This window comes from Halichondria panicea, chromosome 4 (genome assembly GCF_963675165.1).
Source record: "Halichondria panicea chromosome 4, odHalPani1.1, whole genome shotgun sequence".
Lineage (NCBI taxonomy): Eukaryota > Metazoa > Porifera > Demospongiae > Suberitida > Halichondriidae > Halichondria > Halichondria panicea.
Genome location: NC_087380.1, coordinates 3,056,221 through 3,075,573, shown reverse-complemented (window position 1 = coordinate 3,075,573; position 19,353 = coordinate 3,056,221). Strand labels below are relative to the sequence as shown.

The 19,353-nt window shown below is 41.4% G+C and overlaps 2 protein-coding genes across 4 annotated transcripts; both read right to left on the bottom strand.

The window, feature by feature from the left end:
• Positions 1–60: 60 nt before the first annotated feature.
• LOC135335335 (tyrosine-protein kinase receptor UFO-like) lies at positions 61–13,914 on the bottom strand. Of its 3 annotated transcripts, none has more exons than XR_010394482.1 (14): positions 13,435–13,914; positions 13,035–13,308; positions 12,469–12,931; positions 12,096–12,369; positions 11,917–11,995; positions 11,602–11,855; positions 10,806–10,873; positions 10,654–10,752; positions 10,167–10,260; positions 9,871–10,062; positions 7,042–7,286; positions 6,836–6,985; positions 6,546–6,795; positions 6,282–6,374 (listed from the first exon to the last, which is right to left on the bottom strand). XR_010394482.1 is itself a non-coding variant. In XM_064530802.1 (13 exons), the coding sequence occupies exons 3-13, from the start codon at positions 6,563–6,565 to the stop codon at positions 283–285; spliced, it is 1,281 nt and encodes a 426-aa protein (XP_064386872.1). In that variant the 5' UTR covers positions 6,566–6,795; positions 6,836–6,985; positions 7,042–7,214; the 3' UTR covers positions 61–282. The 3 variants fall into 3 exon arrangements, 1 of the variants encoding a protein (XP_064386872.1); XR_010394481.1 differs by having other exon boundaries at positions 13,069–13,308; XM_064530802.1 differs by lacking the exons at positions 9,871–10,062; positions 10,167–10,260; positions 10,654–10,752; ... (5 more) ...; positions 13,035–13,308; positions 13,435–13,914 and adding exons at positions 61–413; positions 1,546–1,659; positions 1,819–1,976; ... (4 more) ...; positions 6,145–6,228; positions 6,445–6,485 and having other exon boundaries at positions 7,042–7,214.
• Positions 13,915–15,778: 1,864 nt separating this feature from the next.
• LOC135335327 (uncharacterized) lies at positions 15,779–18,885 on the bottom strand. Its single transcript, XM_064530793.1, has 9 exons — positions 18,537–18,885; positions 18,164–18,418; positions 17,506–18,006; positions 17,153–17,428; positions 16,932–17,013; positions 16,624–16,877; positions 16,125–16,333; positions 16,014–16,068; positions 15,779–15,947 (listed from the first exon to the last, which is right to left on the bottom strand). Exons 1-9 carry the CDS (start codon positions 18,841–18,843, stop codon positions 15,922–15,924), a joined length of 1,965 nt encoding a protein of 654 aa, XP_064386863.1. The 5' UTR covers positions 18,844–18,885; the 3' UTR covers positions 15,779–15,921.
• Positions 18,886–19,353: the final 468 nt, after the last annotated feature.

Here is a 19,353-nt window from a genome sequence, read left to right as displayed (position 1 = left end):
GCAACGATAGAACAGCTCCAAGAACACCACTATATAGGGTAGCTATAGTGTTACTATCAATGGGGAAAAAGGGGCCCAAAAAAATTCAAGTATAAGCTCATACAAAAATTCATCATCAAATAATGTATACAAGTTGTGTATATACAAGTTGTGTACAATTGCTTTACATGAACATGAAAAAAAGGCTCTAAAATTAAACATGTGCATATCATGCAGACTCAGTATACGCTAGGTACAGGACAACCCATTTAACTTTTACTACATATAGATCTAGTATTCAATTTAATTGTCTGTTGTAGTCATTAAATTTTCTTTCCCGAGGTCATAAGCGCTGTTCTTAGTTGTTAGAGGGTCTACTGACGGAAGATCGACGCGATGAGGGACTTCGGTGGGCATCAGCATGGGCACATTGTCTGCCAGAAAACAATCGTATAATGAAACATTGATGCATCCAAACATTATTAGGTGATGAAGCATATACAGTATAATGATTGACTTACGATCACGATGGATATGCATGAAAGTGACCATGCATAGCAGTCATTTTCAAGTAAGCAATTATTAGCCTCGATTCCATGCCGCGAAGAGAAAGGCGGCCTGGTATACCTTGTATATGTGCATGCACGAAATAATGCCAGAAATGTCATCATACAAATTGTAAAACGAACAAAGTTACAAAAAGGAAGAATACGTGTGACCATGTGGTTAGTGGTAAAATGTTCATGACCACAATGGCAGCTTTCAGAGACACTAATTAAAGTAGAATAATTAAGCTGCAACAGTGTTGCTTCTTCTAGCTCTGCAGTTAAAGAAGGCCTCCCAGACAGCTAAAGCTTCCAGCTAGGAAAAGTGGTGGACTCTTTAATACATCAGTAGATCTTGAGTGAATAACTTCCCGAGTGTCGAGTTAAAGCTTATTAAAAGCTTTCAGGAGTGATCATTAGCTTCTTTATCTTCATCTTTAAACATAAAGGCAAGATTTGGTAGCAAAAGATTTGCCTGGTCCATATTACCACAGCCTCATCAGGGGACCCACAGGAACACATCATGCCCTTCCTATAACATCTGTAGCCTTACAGTGTAGGGTGTCGTTAAGTAGAGACTTGGTTTGATACAACAAAGGGCGTAACAACTCAGTCATCTTTGCACAATACTTCTGTGTAACGGACACACCTCCAGAATACACGTGTTTATTTTACTGACAGTATCCACAAATACACGGATTATCCCCTTTTTGGGGTAATGTACGCGCATGCGCAACAAGGTATACCAGGCTGCCTTTTTCTTCGCGGCCTGGAATCGAGGCTAATACAGCATGCATGCATGCATGCACAATCTACACTAAGACTCCATTCCATATTATAACAGCTGGCAGTTTTCGTCGTCTCCCATCTCAAAGTAATCCTTCCAGCTACATACGTAACCTTGAGCATTATCTTTGTGCACACATTAACAAACTTATTGCTAGCTGTGACATACATAGTACATGTGTATAATTATGTCAAGAATACACGCATATCCTTATAATTTTTAGTTTACACTTACTGAGCTCCTCCATCTCTTGACTATCCACGAGGCCGTCAGCACTGCTCTCAGTTATAGACGGAGGGATGTCATAGTGATGAGGGACTTCCGTGGGTGGGGGTATGTAGTCATATTCTAGAGGGATATGAATATTATTATCAAGCCAATCCTAACATTAGAGGATGGTCTCAGTCTTATCAGTGCATTTCTGTTTATCACACTAAAATTTGTATGGATATAATCCTATGGATATAATTACAATTATGGTAAAAGTTTGAGTATACACTGACTTACGGTGCTGCTCCTCCTCTTGACTGGTGTCCACTAGCACTATACAGAGCTCAGTATAGCCAGCGATGGCTGTCAGTAGTCTCTCCACAATGGAGGACAGTTGTGAGAAGGTTGGCCTCTCCTCTGGATCCTCCCTCCAACACTTTCGCATCACCACAGAACTGGGTGAGTGGTGGGGATACGTAGGGTCAGTGGAAGTAAAAATCCTAACCCAAAGTAAGTCTCCTAATTAATTAGAGCTTGTACAATTACGTACACAGGCAGAGGGCCTATAATGCATGGGAGCATAATTATTATGGTATAGAATGGACACAGAAAAACACATGACATCCCTCCCCTTTCAACCAGGAGAATTTAAGCCAACGATACTTAACAGGGGCTGCAATGATATATACATAACTCAGTGCACTCACATCTCGGTGGCACAGGCTGCGTTGAGAGGTCTCTCGAGTCTCCGCCCCTCCTCCAGCAGCTGGATGAGGGACATCGGGTCAACGGCAGGGTAGGGGGTCCGTCCTCCATTGAAGACCTCCCACACAGTCACACCGTACGACCACTGGGCACATAGACAACACGTGATGATGAACAACGGGATGTTAGCAAAATTTGAGTGCTAACTTGAGTTAAAGAAAGAGCCCGTTAAGGACGTCTATAATTATTACATGACTTTATTAGACATTTCACAAAAATGAAGCATTAAACTTGTGATCGTAGGCTGTAATATGGGTCTGCCACGCACTGACTCACCACATCAGTTTTCTCTGTGAAGATGGCATCGTTGAGACTTTCCAAGGCCATCCATTTGTAGGGGACCTTCGCATTGGCTCGGTCTTTCTGTCTGAAGTAGCCACTAGCATAGACGTCCTCAGCCAGACCAAAGTCCCCCACCCTGATACCCCCTCCCGAGTCCAACCTATAATAATATTATAGGATCAAACCTTACTGAGACAATTGTGCATGTGCACATGTACTGTCAAGTAAGTACATAACCAGTGCGCTATTGACATAATATGATGGCATGCTGCTACAATGCCAATGCCATTGGGTACGTTACAATGAAAGGTATAATATATATATACCATGCATGGCAGTGATATAAACAATAAACTATGGATGAAGATAGTATTTTCTTATAATTTCGTATAATTATACAGTCCAATCGTTAATTCACATGCAGTTTCTGGCTGCAAGATCTCGATGGACAAACTTCTGCTCGGCCAAGTAGGCCATTCCCAGTGTTATTTGATGGCACATCTTTAGTAGCAGTTTCCTCACTGCCAGAATCTGTGGAGAATGGCATGACAGCTGGTAAAATCATTTGGTGGTGCCATAATCTGTAAAATTCAACCCCACCCACCTCTTTGTTTAGAACACTCAGTAACTATTCACGAATTAAGATATTATATCTTCACACTTTTAAACCCATGCACAAATAATTATACAGTAGCAGCCCTCAAATAAATGTTCCGTTACGTTCTGTTTAACCATGAATAATAGGGATTAGAAACGGAAACACCCTCGCCGTACAACCCCCCTCCCCCCGGTTTAATCGAGGCTGTGTGTACATGAATCATTGACTGTACAAAGACTATATATAGAACCAATACAATAGTGTCTGTGAGAACGAGTAGCAGTACGTACTATATCGATGGTTTAATATAGAGGACCTTTAGATGCAAGTCAGAGTAAAACCCCAAATATCAGAATACCTGTGTCTGGGTGAGATCCATATTCTGCCACAGCCAACCTAAATCCAGCTAAAGTATACAATTATTACCAGTCCATTAATAAGTAGGAAAGAAGATGTTGTGCTAATAAACCTTCATGATGCTGGCTGTTAAAAGTATATGATTACATGAAATCAAGAAAAACAGCTATGAGAGCTGCATGGCTTACCCCCCAATAACAGCACAAAGCACTGGTAAAGACTGTTTATAAAATTCCTGTCTGAACGGTTGTCTCTTATGCAGAGTTTTCGAGCAGCTAAGTAAACGCTATTGCTAAAAAGCGAAACGCATGCAGATGAGATCAAAGGGAAGCTTAACTGGACCTGGAATATTGCAGTAAACTATGACGTTATCACATCCATTTCCAATCAGACTAATTCGTTAATGTATCGTACATGTAAAAAAACGTTTGCATTTTTTACCCACTAAAAACGGAAATACAACTTTTAAATGAAGCTACTGTATTCGTTAGAGAGGTACGTACTTCCATACCCTTGTAATGAACTGGAATGGAGTTACTAATGAACAGAAATTGATTTTTAATATTGTAAAGATGTGCTAGTGCGCATGAGTTGTATGCACATGCATGTTATTAGAGAATGTTCTACAACTGACCTTTGAGCTAGCAAGTCTGTAATGAGCACTCTAACCGATAGACTCTTAGGCCTTTGCTGGTCTATATGGTCTATTACAAACCTATCACAAACCTTATATAACTCGTTAATAATACAAACCACAGACCTGATCAATTTCACAGTCATCATCCAGCTCCAAGCTGCCTCTCTCTTTCTTCAGATAGTCAAAGAGGCTCCCGTTGGCCATATATGGCATCACTATGGCAATACCGGGGCCAGCATCGAGACACACCCCAATTAGGGACATGACGTGAGGATGGTGGAAGTCCTTCATCTTGTTCACTTCACACATCATGTTCTGAACATCTGAAAATGAGAACAGACCTGCAAGGTAGACAATGATTAACTGACTCATCACAAATGCAAAGTTGAGTGTTATATTAGCAGCTGGCCAGAAATTGTAGGGGACTGAATCAATGACAACCTCATTATAGAACAGTGGCGCAGGAAGATGTGTTGACAAAGGGGGTTCTCGCTTAAACTAGTGCCTCTCGCCATGTTTTTGCTTTTGCTCAAAAGTATTAGAGTGTTATAGAAAGGTTAATAATTTGCAATAATTATGATTTCAAATGTGTTAGCAATTGAATGAACATTAAACACAGTAAAGCAAATTGTGTAGAAAAGGTTTAGTCTCGAATACCCGCCTCAACCTAAAAGCTTGAGTCTGGTCAAACTCACATTGAGGTTTGGTTCAAGTGTGTCCAGGAATTTCTTGGACATTTAATTGACCACAAGTGGGTGTGGAACATGAATAAAATTATAGTCTACATGAATATCATTATAGCTAACCGCCACGGCCTAGCACCTAGGCAGCATGGATTGTTACTAGTAGAAAGAATTAGCCCCTGGCAGAAGGCGACGTAGGAAAATTCATGGAGAGAGTTGTAAGGATGTGATACTAGAACTCTCCAGACTAGCAACAGGACCTTTGGAACACCTTGTCGAAATTAACAGCCTAAATACTCATTTATGTGAATATCGAATGTGACCGTCGACCATGGTTTCATGGCCCTCTAGCTCTGTGCAATGATGGCTTCAAGCTCAGGCTTTCTCGTAGGCTTTCAACTTCTAGCCTTAATTGATACACTGTCTGATATAGCCCTCTGTGTATGTTCTGTCCCTTAACATGCGGTGGCTTGTGGCTTTATCACTATGCTTGTGGGCGTGTAGCCCACTTGACTTTGCTGACTGTGCAGAACAAAGTTCATATGTGAGTTTGACCAGACTCAAGCTTTTAGGTTGAGGCGGGTATTCGAGACTAGAAAAGGTTGGTTTGTGGCTTACCTGGACCTCAAAAGAAGAAAATTGCTGATTCTGCAAAATGGATTCTCTTACACGTGGTATTGAGCGCGCATGCGCATTAGATCTACATCCAGGAATAGGGGGTGTGTCTGCCAATAATGGCTACTAAAATAGCTAGCTTCTTTAGCAGCTCTTTCTAACTCTTGTAGCCAACAAAAAGCTAGCGCTTAAGTGCAAGGCTAACTCATAAGTTGAATAGAAAGTTTGTGGGAACAGATGATGCAATGAAAGATTCTGAAGAAACTGCAACAGCCTTCAATGTGAGTCAAACTAGCCATAACTCGAGAAAGAAGCTTTAGTTTGCTAATCCACGAATCAAAATCCAAGAGAACGTGGCTAGAAGCCTATAGAAGCTGTTAGTTTTCGTTGCATTGTAACCGTTGAGCAGTTATAGCTGGAATACACACACAGACAGACACACACACAGTCAGCTTTACCGTATCCCTCGTGCGGCTACGCCTCGAGGCATAATTAGAGGGGGAGCTGAGACACGCGTGAAATGATCTATTTAATATGCAAATTGAGCAATCATTGCACACAAAAAATACAAAGAGTGCTAGAGTTCTGGAGCCCCCCCTGCTTCCTCGCCACTGTATAACCTCTAGGAAATATTTCGGCTGACAGCATACTAGGATTGACATGCACATCTAATTGTATTGTGTTACCTTTCAATGTCTTTACAGCCACCCCCTGAATAGGTACGTTGTTCCAGTCTGTCAGGACGCCCTTGTACACAACACCAAATTCACCTGTATAGGGGACATCCCATATATAAATAAACTGTACATCTTTGTTAATTTACCTTGTCCAATTGCAGTACTGGAGAGCTTCAATATTGAGGCTGGTATTTTGAATGAGTCTGGGATGGACTTGGCAATTTCATCGAGTTCTGATTCTGTAGATCAGAAGATTGCGTGTAAAAGAGATTACAAATACGTACGTAGATAAGAAAAGCTGAAACTTACTAACGAGTGCAGTATTGCCATCAAATACCTCTTCAGTTATCCTGTGAGTCATACGTAAAATTGAGATAATTGAACAGCTAGACTGACACATAATTTCTTACCCAGTAGCCACGAGCTCCATGTTTTGTTGGTGCCTAGCAATTGACACTGACTTCCTTCAAGAGTTTAGATAGAAGCAGAAAACTATCATCAGTACACATACGACCAGTACAAAGATGATGATGACACTAAAAATGGGATGATGATCTCCAGAGGAACTCCAGCAGTCACAGAAACCGTCGGTTCAGTGGTCGTCACCTCGTAAGCAAGTCGCTCAACCAATGTTTGTTTGATGTTGCTCCCAACGGTCACCTGAAGGGACAGTGACACACATAATTATACAGTTACTCACATTTATGATGGCAGGGTTTTCCCCTCCTGGTGGCTCCAAGGGGGCAGTACAGATGATGTCACTAACTCTCTCACTAGTTGTATGGACACACTTCTCCCCTCCCACAGTCACTTCTATCTCACCCCTCTCCACTGATTCGAGATTATCACCCTGGATACACCCACAATAGCAATTATAATAGGGTTAGTACTGGCTATAAGACATACCACAATATGTATGACGGTCTCTGCATGTGCCACTAGTGACCTGAGAGGTTTCTAGTCTGAAGTTAGAGGGATTTGATTGAACGATGATAGGATGGCTTGCTAGTGTGGGGTGGGACACCATCAAACACTAAAGCGTAGTCTAATGCGGTTAGTGAGGTCGCTGACAGGTTAGGAGTGGGACATGTGATGGTGGTAATGTTCACAGCACTGCAGGTGGGAATCTCCCCAAGACTGCAGTTGCTCCTCTGTAGGGGAGAGTATACGTATACATCTTACAATACGGTGTTAAGATGCATATACAGTCCCTTCCATGTTTTTACATGGTCACATAGCGCACATGCAATTTAATAACACGTCTGAAAATTATAGCATGATAATCCTCGTGTTGTACGCAATATGTAAACTGTATACACTCATGATACACCTAACCCTACCCATTAAATTCTGTGGATTGAATACAGGCAGCTCGCTCTTAAGGCTGCGCGTTATAAAACAACCACAGTCTCATGCTCGGCCTAGTCATGCACGGTTGTATAAAATTCCAGCTCAGAGCTCAATTTGCAGTCTTGGGTGCATGGGGAAGGGCTGTCTTGCTGTCAACATGGTGGGAGGAGCTGCTGGTGCGTAGGCCTGGATAGTTTTGTTTTTCAATTGTGAAAGGAAGTATTACAGAAACAAAAATATATTAGGTGACGGAAGCCAAAAAGTCAGAATATGGACAATAAATCAGTAAAGTTGAGCGTGGTGTATTTACCCTTCTTGTGCATGCTCCCATGCAGACAAAAGACAAACGGTACCCCTATCATGCATGATGGATCAGTTAAGGGTGTGTTTGGGTAAAATAGATAAAAATGCATCCTGTGACACCTTCCAAAGTAAAGTTCTTCTAGCATGGATATCTGTGCGGGCAGCACCATGCAGCATCTGTGTTAGCTGAGCGAGGGAGCATATAATTATACTCTCCTCTCCATTGAGTGGTTGGAGTTGTGGTTAAGTATAGATTAAGACTATAGATTAGTGTTACAGGACAATAGGTAGTTTGACCAACAACTATATAACCAGTGTTAAGAATAATACCAGCAGACTGTACATTTTTGAGGCCAAAAAAAGTTACAAACATTTCAGTCACTGTGTTGTTCGTTTTGTAGCTCTCTGTAAAAAGTGTTGCCAGAAAATTAATCACAAACGAAGAATTAGACCCACGAAAATGTGATCTATACCCGCTATACTTTATATTTACTATACTATTTTAGCTTACCAGAGGAGGAGCTCCCATTAGCTGGAAGACCTCCAATACAGGCTAAGTGCTCTTCCGAAAAGGCTGCAATGGCATAGAACGAAGCATTATTTTTCAAATCCACGAATTAAAATCCAAGAAAACATGACTAGAAGCCTATAGAAACTCTTACTTGCACTTCATTGATCCTTGAGCAGCTGTAGCAGTCTACACACACACAGACACACAAACACACTACCGTATACCTCGCTTGCGCATGCGCACCAAGGCATAAATACATGCATGCAGTACATGCCTGGGTAATATCAATATCACCCAGGATCGATGTGATCAATATACTTGGATGATATCACAGCCAATAAGCCTGTTTCAGGCTGGGAAAAAATCAGCTGAATATATACGGGCCGGATTACAGGCCTGTGTATGCGGATGTAATCACCCACGGCCCTGCTTACATCCTGGAACCACAGGCCCATTACAGCACGTACATTAGGCCCTGATAAATAATTATGTTTTTTTTCACCCATTATTCTAATTCTTGGAAAATGTGCTTAAAAAAATCTGATTATTCTCTGATTATTCCCAAAAAATGTGACATACAAAATTAATGTAGAAATAAACACAACACACAACTGACTCAAGACATAATTAATATATCGTGTTATCTTGCTGAATTGAACTGATCCATAATTAGGTATTCCTAAAAGGGCGGCTGATTCTAAATATTCACCTTCAGCCATTTTTTTCATGAATACATTGTTATGCAACACTTGATGTAATGATCTTTACCAAAAATGGACATGGATGCCCTTTAGACACCTATTATGCTAAAATTATTCCGAGCATAATTTATCAGGGCCTTACGTACATCCATGTCCTGAATACAGCCATGCATGTTTTAGCCTTTACCATCCACGCCCGCTAGTGTATGCGCATGCGCAGAGAGAGTCGCTTAGCTACAAAGTTCACCAAGAGACTGAAAAGGTGCTTCAGTTTGATTTTCTCGTTCAGTTGCAGCTTAATTCACAGGCAGGCTGCTGTATCGAGAGAGAGAGAGAGAGAGGAGACAGAGACAGAGAGAGAGAAATCCACAGGCAGGCTGCTGTATCTAACCATGGATTTCAGGCTGAAATCTAATAGGCCTGTTAACAGGCATGAAACGCCCTGTGGATTTTTGGCTGTGTATCGAATCAACCTGAAGCAACACTCACCACCCTCTTAGCTTGCATTATACTATTGTAAGAAACTGGTGCATTGATTATGTGATGAACCCATGCAATGCAGTCACGTAGAATCCTGCAATCTGATTGGTCCATTAGGTAATGATCCTCGAAATTTGATCCTTGAAACTAATACACAATCAGCAATAAAGATTATTATGCCCTCGGGCAGTATATACTGTATAAAAAAGTTCCATAAACTGTAAATATCTTACAGGAAGCATGTTTCAGTCCAAAAACATAGGTGTTTACAAATAAGGATAGCTAGACTCTTCCTCACTATACATATAATATACCAGTATATATATATATGGACAGTGCATGATAGTGGCAATTAGATAAATAGTCACTGTACGGATATATAATTCTTACCAGACATTGGAGTGAACGAGTTGATGACAGGGGCAGGACAATTGTTGCCCTCAGTAACAAAAATATCAGTGGAGCACTCTTGCATCACCTCACAACTACTCCCACACCATCCACATGCGAACTCTGACCTCATTCTGGCCGCAATACATTCTGAACATCCACTGGCCAAATCACGACAATCATACAATGTCACTGTATGTGTGGGGGGAGTGCATCCGGAAGTAGTGTAAAGCTTAATGTGTGGCCATGGCATATAATAATATGCATGCATGCATGGTTGATCATAAGGATGGTACCTGCAGTTAGTTGCATGGTGTTGTTGAGTGTGTGGTTGACGTTATTCACAATGACAGCCACGGGTGAACTGCCGACCCCAGCAAAAAGTGTGAGCTATACGCAGAATAATCAGTACTACTAGGTGTCAAGCAAATGCATAATACACCCACCTAATATAGGTGTAGTCTAAACTAACTGCAAGCCGGTACTAATGTTTGTGCAGTACTTTTGTACAGTATATAGCAAGGCTGTAGCAAGCGGACAGGCTGGTCAGGTTTTGGCCTGGCCACTTTTTGTAGTGGTCGTATACGTATAATTGCAATGGTTTCCTGGTAATGTCGATATTGTAATCGATAATGAAATATATAGTTGCCTTGAGATCGACTTTTTCTTTTGTAAAAATTTGCCTAGCCATAAAATTTATGTTGGCGTGACTCTAAACTTCATGCACTCTAAACTTGCTTGCTACGCTCCTGCTATTTATATACGCATTTTTTCACCACTCACTTGCCCACTGCCCACTATACACAGGATAGAAGTCTCATTCTCATACTGAGCCGTCATATTGACTCCATTCACAATACACGAGTACTCGAAGCCATTTGTCTAATGGAGAGGGAAGCCATGGAACAATCAGGTATAGAGGTTATGTGACTTACGGGGGCGATGAGGTTCCTGGTGGTCAGTCGAAGCTCCTGGGGCAACCTCACCGGTTGACTAACAGTGACTGCATGTAATAAAAAGAGGTGGCCAATTGAGAAACATGATAATGGTTGGTGACCTGCTGATCATTAGACAGGTTTCAAAAATGAATTATTAAGATCAAAGCTTTATGTAATAGTCCAGTCTCTACAATAACTAACATTTGCAGTGCTCATGCATGGGACAACTATTAGTAGACCTACCTACCTACGACTGCTCACAATTCGACAAAATTATACATAAGCCTGGATTGCCTGTATATATGTCTTGAGTTAATAATCAAATTTATATCAATGCCGAAAAGTTACTCATCTATATAGTGCCATGACAATACATTATCTTAAAGTTCAGGAAATACAACTGAGAGCAGTATATCAAATTCTGAATAGTGCATGGCGTCCTGTGCCACTGCATGCGTTTTACTTTAACTGCATGGCTGTGTGCATGATGGTTTCCCTGAATAAATGTGCTGATTATGGATATTGGATGCTTAATTCATTATGAGCTTCAGTGATTTCTGTTGAGTTGCTGTACGCTCAGAATCAATCGGAAAACAAACGACATAACCAACAATGAAGTTGGTGACAGCAGCTATTGAGTTAAGTGCAATGAATTCGCAGCCAGTACGGACGAGGAAAGTTTGGGATGTAATAATTATTCAGAGAAATGATTGGTTTGGTTTATGCTCTCGTATGGTTTTCAAAAGAGTGTTTTTATATTCATTGACAAGCACTTTCATGGCTTTGAACTCACCAAACACTCGCACTTCTCTCTGCTCAGTTGCTTGCCCACAAGGACCTGGGTCATTGCTCAGTCGACAGCTGTAAGTTCCTTCGTCACCCATGTCCACACTTGACACAATCAGTAATCCAGTGGCCATACTCCCGCCAGGAACTGTAATTTCTAACGGAACCATTGCATTGTCATCAGTAGCGCAGTTTAGCTCAAGTGTCTCCCCAACGAATGCACAGACAGCTACACTCTCAAGTCCTACCTGGTTGCTCAACCTGAATTATTAACAGCAATTTGAATGCTATAATTATAATAATTATGTATCAAGAAACATACCTGGAGCAACCATTGTTCATCCGGGTTGAAGAGGAATATTCTTCTTTAGTTTGAGCAGTGAAAGTGACAGCATTCCTATCTGTATGTAGAGTATACCAATCAAACTGCAGTGAACACATGCATATATAGCAGCAAATGCAATAGAGACGCTCTCAGACCTGTGAAAATTAATCACTTACAAGCCACCATGGAAACAAAGATTGCAGTATTAGTACGGTCCAAGTTTGTAGCGGTACAATTGTACTCATCGTTAGTGCCAGTAGTGAGCAGAGGTAAGATTGACACGGCTATACCAGTACCATTTCTCCACACGTAAAACACCTCCGACACACTCTGTCTGGTGCAGTTCAACGTTATGATATCACCTTCCAGAATGCAAACAGTACACCCTACAGGGACAACATCACCAGTCTGTGGGAACTGAGTGCCAGAGCAGAGAACATTAATTGTCACCTGTAACAAGACAATAGTTATGCATTCATATACATATTTATAACTTTGGCAGACAGGGTTCGGTACGCGTTTAACACCCGATAGGAATGTACCACGTACAAATTCTGATGTTTGAAGTTGCCATGTCTGATCCAAATGTGTTGTTTGTCCGACAAGTCCAAGCTCCGACCACAGCCCGGTAAGCTGCCCTCCTTGCTGCCTCAAGAGAGTCAAATAAAGGAGCAAACAGTGCATTAAACAGTTCAAAGTTCAATCGAATTCCACCTTGCAGACGACCAACAAGCGGAGTGCTAAGTACCGGTTCCACTGACGCCGAAAAAAATTCTATGTTGTCCAGAATGTTCAGAGTACCGGTACTTAATTCTGAGTAGAGTAAGTCCCCATTGAGTGACCATGAACGGAATGGAACAGGAAAGGCTCGTGAAACATTCATGTCTGATTCAGCATTCATTGACTATTTGGCAGACAATAGTAACAGTTCCTCGGAAGTTTGAGTCAATGCAAAAATCAGATCCTATTAAGTACTCAGTTTCAGCGTCAATTACCATTACACTAACAGGATCTGCAAAATAAAGTAGCGTAAAAATAAGTCCGAGACGAAATGTAGAGCCATATAACTATACAACTGAGGGGAACGTTTTTACTACATAAATTGCCCTACCCACCTATATATAGTAGATGTGTGTGATGCTTGCTTACTGTTGTCAGTAGCTTTATCAAGAATAGGAGGACCTCCAATAACTTGTAGAGAGGTATTAGCCAAGTGACACTCTTCAAATGCCGTGCCACGGGAAAAGCAAACTTCACAAATGTACAAACCATTGGAAGTTGATGCAGCACCTGAAACGAGAACCGTTGATGTTATATTGAACCATTCATTAAATTCTCCACCAATTCGAATCGAGGGGTCAGTTCCACAGACCTCTGCAGCAAGATCTCCTAGGAAATAAACAATAAATGAATGCATGTAGATCTACTATATTTATTAAACTCATGTATACTGTGTTCGGTACGACAAATGTCATCAGAGTGATCATCTGCATATAATATACTGGAGTAACTCACCAGTGATTACATCTCTCCTCTGGAATAACCATCTGATCGATCCTCCAGGAAACTTTTGCAGCCAAGGCAGGCACCAGAAATTGGCATTGACACCCTCTTGTACAACAGCAAGAACTTCCGGATCTTTAATTACTATTATTACAGACTCCAAAGTCAAAGCAGCAAATTCGAGAAGCTTGGGATTTTGACCAAGCCTCAATAGTTTTATATCAGGACCCGACAGCGAAATGTTTCTTTGACCTATAACGCTTGTCACTACGACAGTGCCAAGCAACAGCGTTAGATGAAGCCCCATAGCGACCATGACTGGCAGATAGGGCCACGAATATATTCTAGCTGTAAATTCAGGCTAGCACTGCACTTGCATGCTTTAAACACTCTTTCACAAAACAAGGGCACCAAACAAACAGCTAGTCATGTGCAATATCTAGAGAAGCTTTTTCAGACCACAAATACTAGGAAGCTAATTAAGTTAACCATGTCATCAGACACAGCTAGACCACAAATACATTTAATAGAGTGTGGCTAGCACTCATTATTATGTTTGCAACAGTATAATTCAGCTAACAGCCATATTAATTTAGTAAAAACAGATAAGGCAGTCATTTAATAATCTAATACTAACATGCACGTCAGACTGTCTAACTCAATATTCGTGTGCTTTTCTTCAACCTATACACTCGATATAATAGATTTGAACAACTTCACATTTTGTTAAGACAAAAACTGAACCAACGAACAATTAAAGAAAGTGGGTGCACCTACACAAAGGACCGACTAAACCACTAGATAAGAAGTTATTAAACAGTAAAGATCAAAGTGACCTCACATGCGCAGTACATGCACAAACAGTGGTTAAACATATCTTTTGGATAACCTTGACTTTGACAACTGACAATTAAGTATCGTCTTGTACACGATTATTATTCCCTCCTGCAGTTGCATTCATTGGTGCAGTGGCTTGTACACATGCATGGCTGATGCAACGTAATCAAACTTCTTACAGTCCAGCTAACGCAGTGAACAGTAGGGCCAAAGTCAAACTTCTGCTGGGTCATAAAATTATCTCGGTAAAGGTAGGAAAAGCATCATTGAGAAGCTATTATTTACCAGCACAGTGGGGTATGGTGTTTACAGGACCAACTGCCATTGGGTGGGCGCCCGGTGAGTTGGAACCTGAGTCACATCTAGGGGACAATTTGGTACTACTGTTGAAAATTATCCCCTAGAGACGGCACCGCAATACACTTACCCACTGTAAAGATTGGTCTCTTCATACTTGACCTCCCCCTTAGGCCTACCAAAAGCCTTCACCCTTCTTCGCTGCCATTTTGTGGGGTTTGATCTGCCACAATCCAATGCTGCATATGAACACATGCATATGAACATGCATACAGGCATAGTGGAACTGTTTTTATAGGCCACCCCTGAAAAAGGCCAACTACATTACAAAGGCCAGGCAGTTAGGTCTCGCGTTGAGTAAAGGCCACCTCTTGCGTAATGGCAAAACTTTGTTCCTCTGTTATAAGGCGTTCTACTGTACAAAGATTGGGTTACATCACAAGTGATGTTGGTGACATTGCCTACAAGTAAGCTGCATCAACTAATCACGGTGTCAGTCTGGAATTGTCGCTCCCTGATTGGTCCTGGAAAAGAGAAGGTTGTTGAGAGCGAGTCCTAGCTGGCACTGCCACCTTAATGAAGCAGTCCAGTGGGGCTAGGCTGGGAGCAAACAGAATCTTATTTATAACCTCAACATGACATTGACAGAGTCCTATAGGGTAAAGAGTGATAATCATTAAAAACGCTCCTTTGACAATGAGCATACATTGCAATAATTATAAGCTTGTGGTATATTTTTCCAATTAGGTATTCTATGCGAAACCTAGCTGTGCTAGTTGGTACATACCAAATGCATCAAGCAAGGAAAACCTTTCAAAGTCTAGATCTAGAGCTGCAACCATTTACGCTCTCCGGTATGCAAATACCTCCAGAGAGTCTAATAAGTTTCAGCACTTCACACTCACAGTCATCAGTGCTCTCAACCACGGTATCTATCAGAGAACCCCACTTAACACCTTCAGTTTCAAAATTAATGTGTTGTGCTTATCGCTTTATGCAAGAAGCATCGCTAACAAAACATCCGATCTTCAACTCTCTCTTCATCACATGCTGTCATTGCACCATCGATGAACCTTCTAGTAGCTATCACTGAACCGCCAACATCCTAGATACTAGATACTGAACTACAAGGAGGCGGCTTATAATTTTAAGTATATATATAAGGGTCTGGAGTCCAACCAATTCTGTCTGCCCTCGAAAAATGCGAAATTTTGCACTTCACGAACATTTCCCACTATATAGTATACGTCTTTGAAACATAACCAGCAGGTAGGTCTAATAGCCCTACCAACAAAATCAAAATCTCACTAGATCTAGGTCTACATTTTTGTTCAGTTCAAAACGGTGAAGTATTCAGTTCAGGCCTTAGGATCCTACAGCATTCTTGCAACCTGCAATAAAAATTCATGGTGATAAATTGAGTGTACTCATGATCATTTGCTAATGCCAACACGTACCAAGTGGCACAAGCTCACTCCACTTTCCATCTGCAGCTGTTGTTTTTGCTCTCACCTGAACATTGGAGAACGCTCATTTACAAGATTGGATACCTGCATGTAATGGTATACCTGCACCATGATGTTGTCTGTACTGGTCAGTCCTGTATCTCTGATGAGGTGGAAATTTTCTCTTCTCCTTTTAGACACTACAAGATCCAAACCAGACCCTTGAGAAACGAACCTGACATCATAGCCAGTGATCCTCCTATACGACCTTGTGGGAGTGGTCCAAACCACAACAGAGCAGAGACCAGTCACGCGGGAGGGGGGAGTAGACCCTAAGGTATAATGTAGAATGACAAAGCTTCAATCTCAAGCTAGCTGCACTGTGCAAGCAATATCTAATGAAGATGCATGAATTGATTCCTCAGCAGACTATGTAAACATGTAATTATACCTCCCACCTCTAAGTTGCTGACAGCAAATATAACTCAAATTATGCCAAGAATTCGCAGGTGCATGGTACGAGTGAGCAGATTGGGATGGAAAGAATGGTTGGGTTGGTTAATGCTCTCGTATATGGTTTTCAAATAGTGTTTTTAATTCATTTTGGCGGCTTTGCACTCACCAAATACTCGCACTTCTCTCTGCTCAGTTGCTTGCCCACAAGGACCTGGGTCGTTGCTCAGTCGACAGCTGTAAGTTCCTTCGTCACCCATGTCCACACTCGACACAATCAGTGATCCAATTGCCATACTCCCATCAGGAGCTGTGATTTCTAACGGAACCATTGCATTGTCATCAGTAGCGCAGTTTAGCTCAAGTGTCTCCCCAACAAACGCACAGACAGCTACACTCTCAAGTCCAGCCTGGTTGTTCAACCTGAATTACATATTCACATGTTTTGAAAGCTAAATGTATCAGAACACATAATACCTTGAGGAGCCATTGTCCATCCGGAGTGAAGAGGAAAATTCATCTTTAGTTTGAACAACAGTGAAAGTGACAGCATTCCTATCTGTAGGATACAATTATAGCATCAAACGATGGTGTGAATAATTATACATATTTAGCAACTAATGCTGCATGGAAGTGATGGTATTTTAGTGAAACTTTCAGCGTATAAAATTTCATAAATCATAAAATCAATCACTTACAGGCAACCATGGAGACAAAGATTGCTGGTATGTGGTCTAAGTTTGTAGCCGTACAAGTGTAGCTGTCTTTAGCACCAGTAGTGAGCAGAGGTGAGGTGGACACGACTATACCAGCACCATTTCTCCACTCGTAAAATACCTCCGACACACTCTGTCCAGTGCAGTTCAGCGTTACGACATCACCTTCCGGAATGCAAACAGTACACCCTACAGGGACAACATCACCAGTCTGTGGGGACTGGGTGCGAGAGCAGACCTGAACATCAGGAGCGGCACCTGTAACAAGATAATACTCATACATCTATAACTCTAGCACACAGGGTTTGGTACGCGTTTAGGAATGTACCACGTACAAATTCTGATGTTTGAAGTTGCCATGTCTGATCCAAATGCGTTGTTTGCCCGACAAGTCCAAGCTCCGACCACAGCCTGGTAAGCCGCCCTCCTTGCTGCCCCAAGAGAGTCAAATAAAGGAGCAAACGATGCATTAAACAGTTCAAAGTTCAATTGAATTCCACCTTGCAGACGACCAACAAGCGGAGTGCTAAGTACCGGTTCTGGAAAGAAGTATTGTGGCATCAACACCATACGTTCCACTGTCGTCAAATAAAACTCTGGTTTATCCACAATGCTTGGAGTACTGGTACTTAATTCTGAGTAGAGTAAGTCCTCATCGAGTGACCATGAACGGAATGGAACAGGAAAGGCTCGTGATACTTTTGTGTATGATTCAGCATTGACTATTTGGCAGAGAATAGTAACAATTCCTCGGAAGTTCGGGTCAATGCAAAAATCAGATCCTATTAAGTACTCATTTTCAGCGTCGATTCCCGTACCAGTTACACTAACAGGATCTGCAAAATATAAAGTTGCGTGAATAAGAAATTATTCTGACACAACACAATTATATAGAGCCATAACTAGTACTGAGGAGAGTGTACTAAATGGCCTTAACTGAACCCACCTAGTTACATACAGTATAATTATAGTATAGATGTGTGTGATGCTTACTGTTGTCAATAGCAACATCAAGAATAGGAGGACCTCCAATAACTTGCAGAGAGGTGTTAGCGAAGTGGCACTCTTCAAATTGCGTTCCACGGAAAAGGCAAACTTCACAAATGTACAAGCCATTGGAAGTTGATACAGCGCCTGGAACGAGAATCGTTGATGTTAAATTGAGCCATTCATTAAAGTCTCCACCGAATTGCAACAAGGGATCCTCTCCAGATATCTCTAAAAGACTAGTTCCTGCAACAGGATCTCCTAGAAAATGAAAACATAAATGAATGCTATATAATAAACTCATGACTTAGACAATTTGCATGAACTCGAAATGTCTGACTGAGTGATCATCTGCATAAATAATACTGGAGTAACTCACCAGTGATTACATCTGTCCTCTGTAACAACCATCTGATCGATCCTCCAGGAAAATTTTGCAGCCAAGGCAGGCACCAAAAATTGGCATTGACATTCTCTTGTACAACAGCAACAACTTCAGGATCTTCAATTACTACTACTACTGTCTCTAAAGTCAAAGCAGCAAACTCGAGAAGCTTGGGATTTTGGCCAAGCCTCAATAGTTCAATCTCAGGGCCTGACAGTGCAATGTTCCTTTGGCCTATGACACTTGTCACTGCTATAATGCCAAGCACTAGGGTCAGTTGAAGCACTACTTTGGCGACCATGGCTGGCTGAACGCAATAATTACCTTATAACCCAGAATGTCACTACACTAGAGCTTTAAATACTCTCATCAGAATAAGGGCATGACATCACAAGTGATGCAAGTCATGTCCAGTACAATTATTATTTTTGGAAATTGCCTAGTAGATCTCTAGGAAGTTAGTTTGCTTCTACAGAATAAGGGCATGACATCACAAGTGATGCAAGTCATGTCCAGTACAAATATTATTTTTGGAAATTGCCTATAGTAGGAAGTTAGTTTGCTTCTACAGAATAAGGGCATGACATCACAAGTGATGTAAGTCATGTCCAGTATACAAAGAATTGTTTTTCTGGAAATGCCTATAGTAGATCTCTAGCTTCTAAATCTATACATTCCATGGTAATTGAAGATCTATATACCTGACCCGGCCCTGCCCAGAGTCAGACTACTATGTACTTTTGAGAGTATGCTAAGCAAGCTAGATCTAGTCCTTTTTTCATCTGTATCTGACTCCAAACTTTCCATTTAA

Bases quoted from the DNA above. Each gene is read 5' to 3' on its own strand.
- LOC135335335 (XM_064530802.1), bottom strand. From the start codon at position 6,565: ATGGAGCTCGTGGCTACTGG. The intron at 3,100-4,283 runs GTCTGTGGTTTG...CATTCTCCACAG, and splicing joins ATGACTGTGAAATTGATCAG to ATTCTGGCAGTGAGGAAACT. The intron at 2,729-2,986 runs GTGAATTAACGA...ATATTATTATAG, and splicing joins CTTGCAGCCAGAAACTGCAT to GTTGGACTCGGGAGGGGGTA.
- LOC135335327 (XM_064530793.1), bottom strand. From the start codon at position 18,843: ATGGTCGCCAAAGTAGTGCTTCAACTGACCCTAGTGCTTGGCATTATA. The intron at 18,007-18,163 runs GTAAGCATCACA...TATATTTTGCAG, and splicing joins TGATGTTGCTATTGACAACA to ATCCTGTTAGTGTAACTGGT. The intron at 16,878-16,931 runs GTATTATGTGTT...TATGTAATTCAG, and splicing joins ATGGACAATGGCTCCTCAAG to GTTGAACAACCAGGCTGGAC.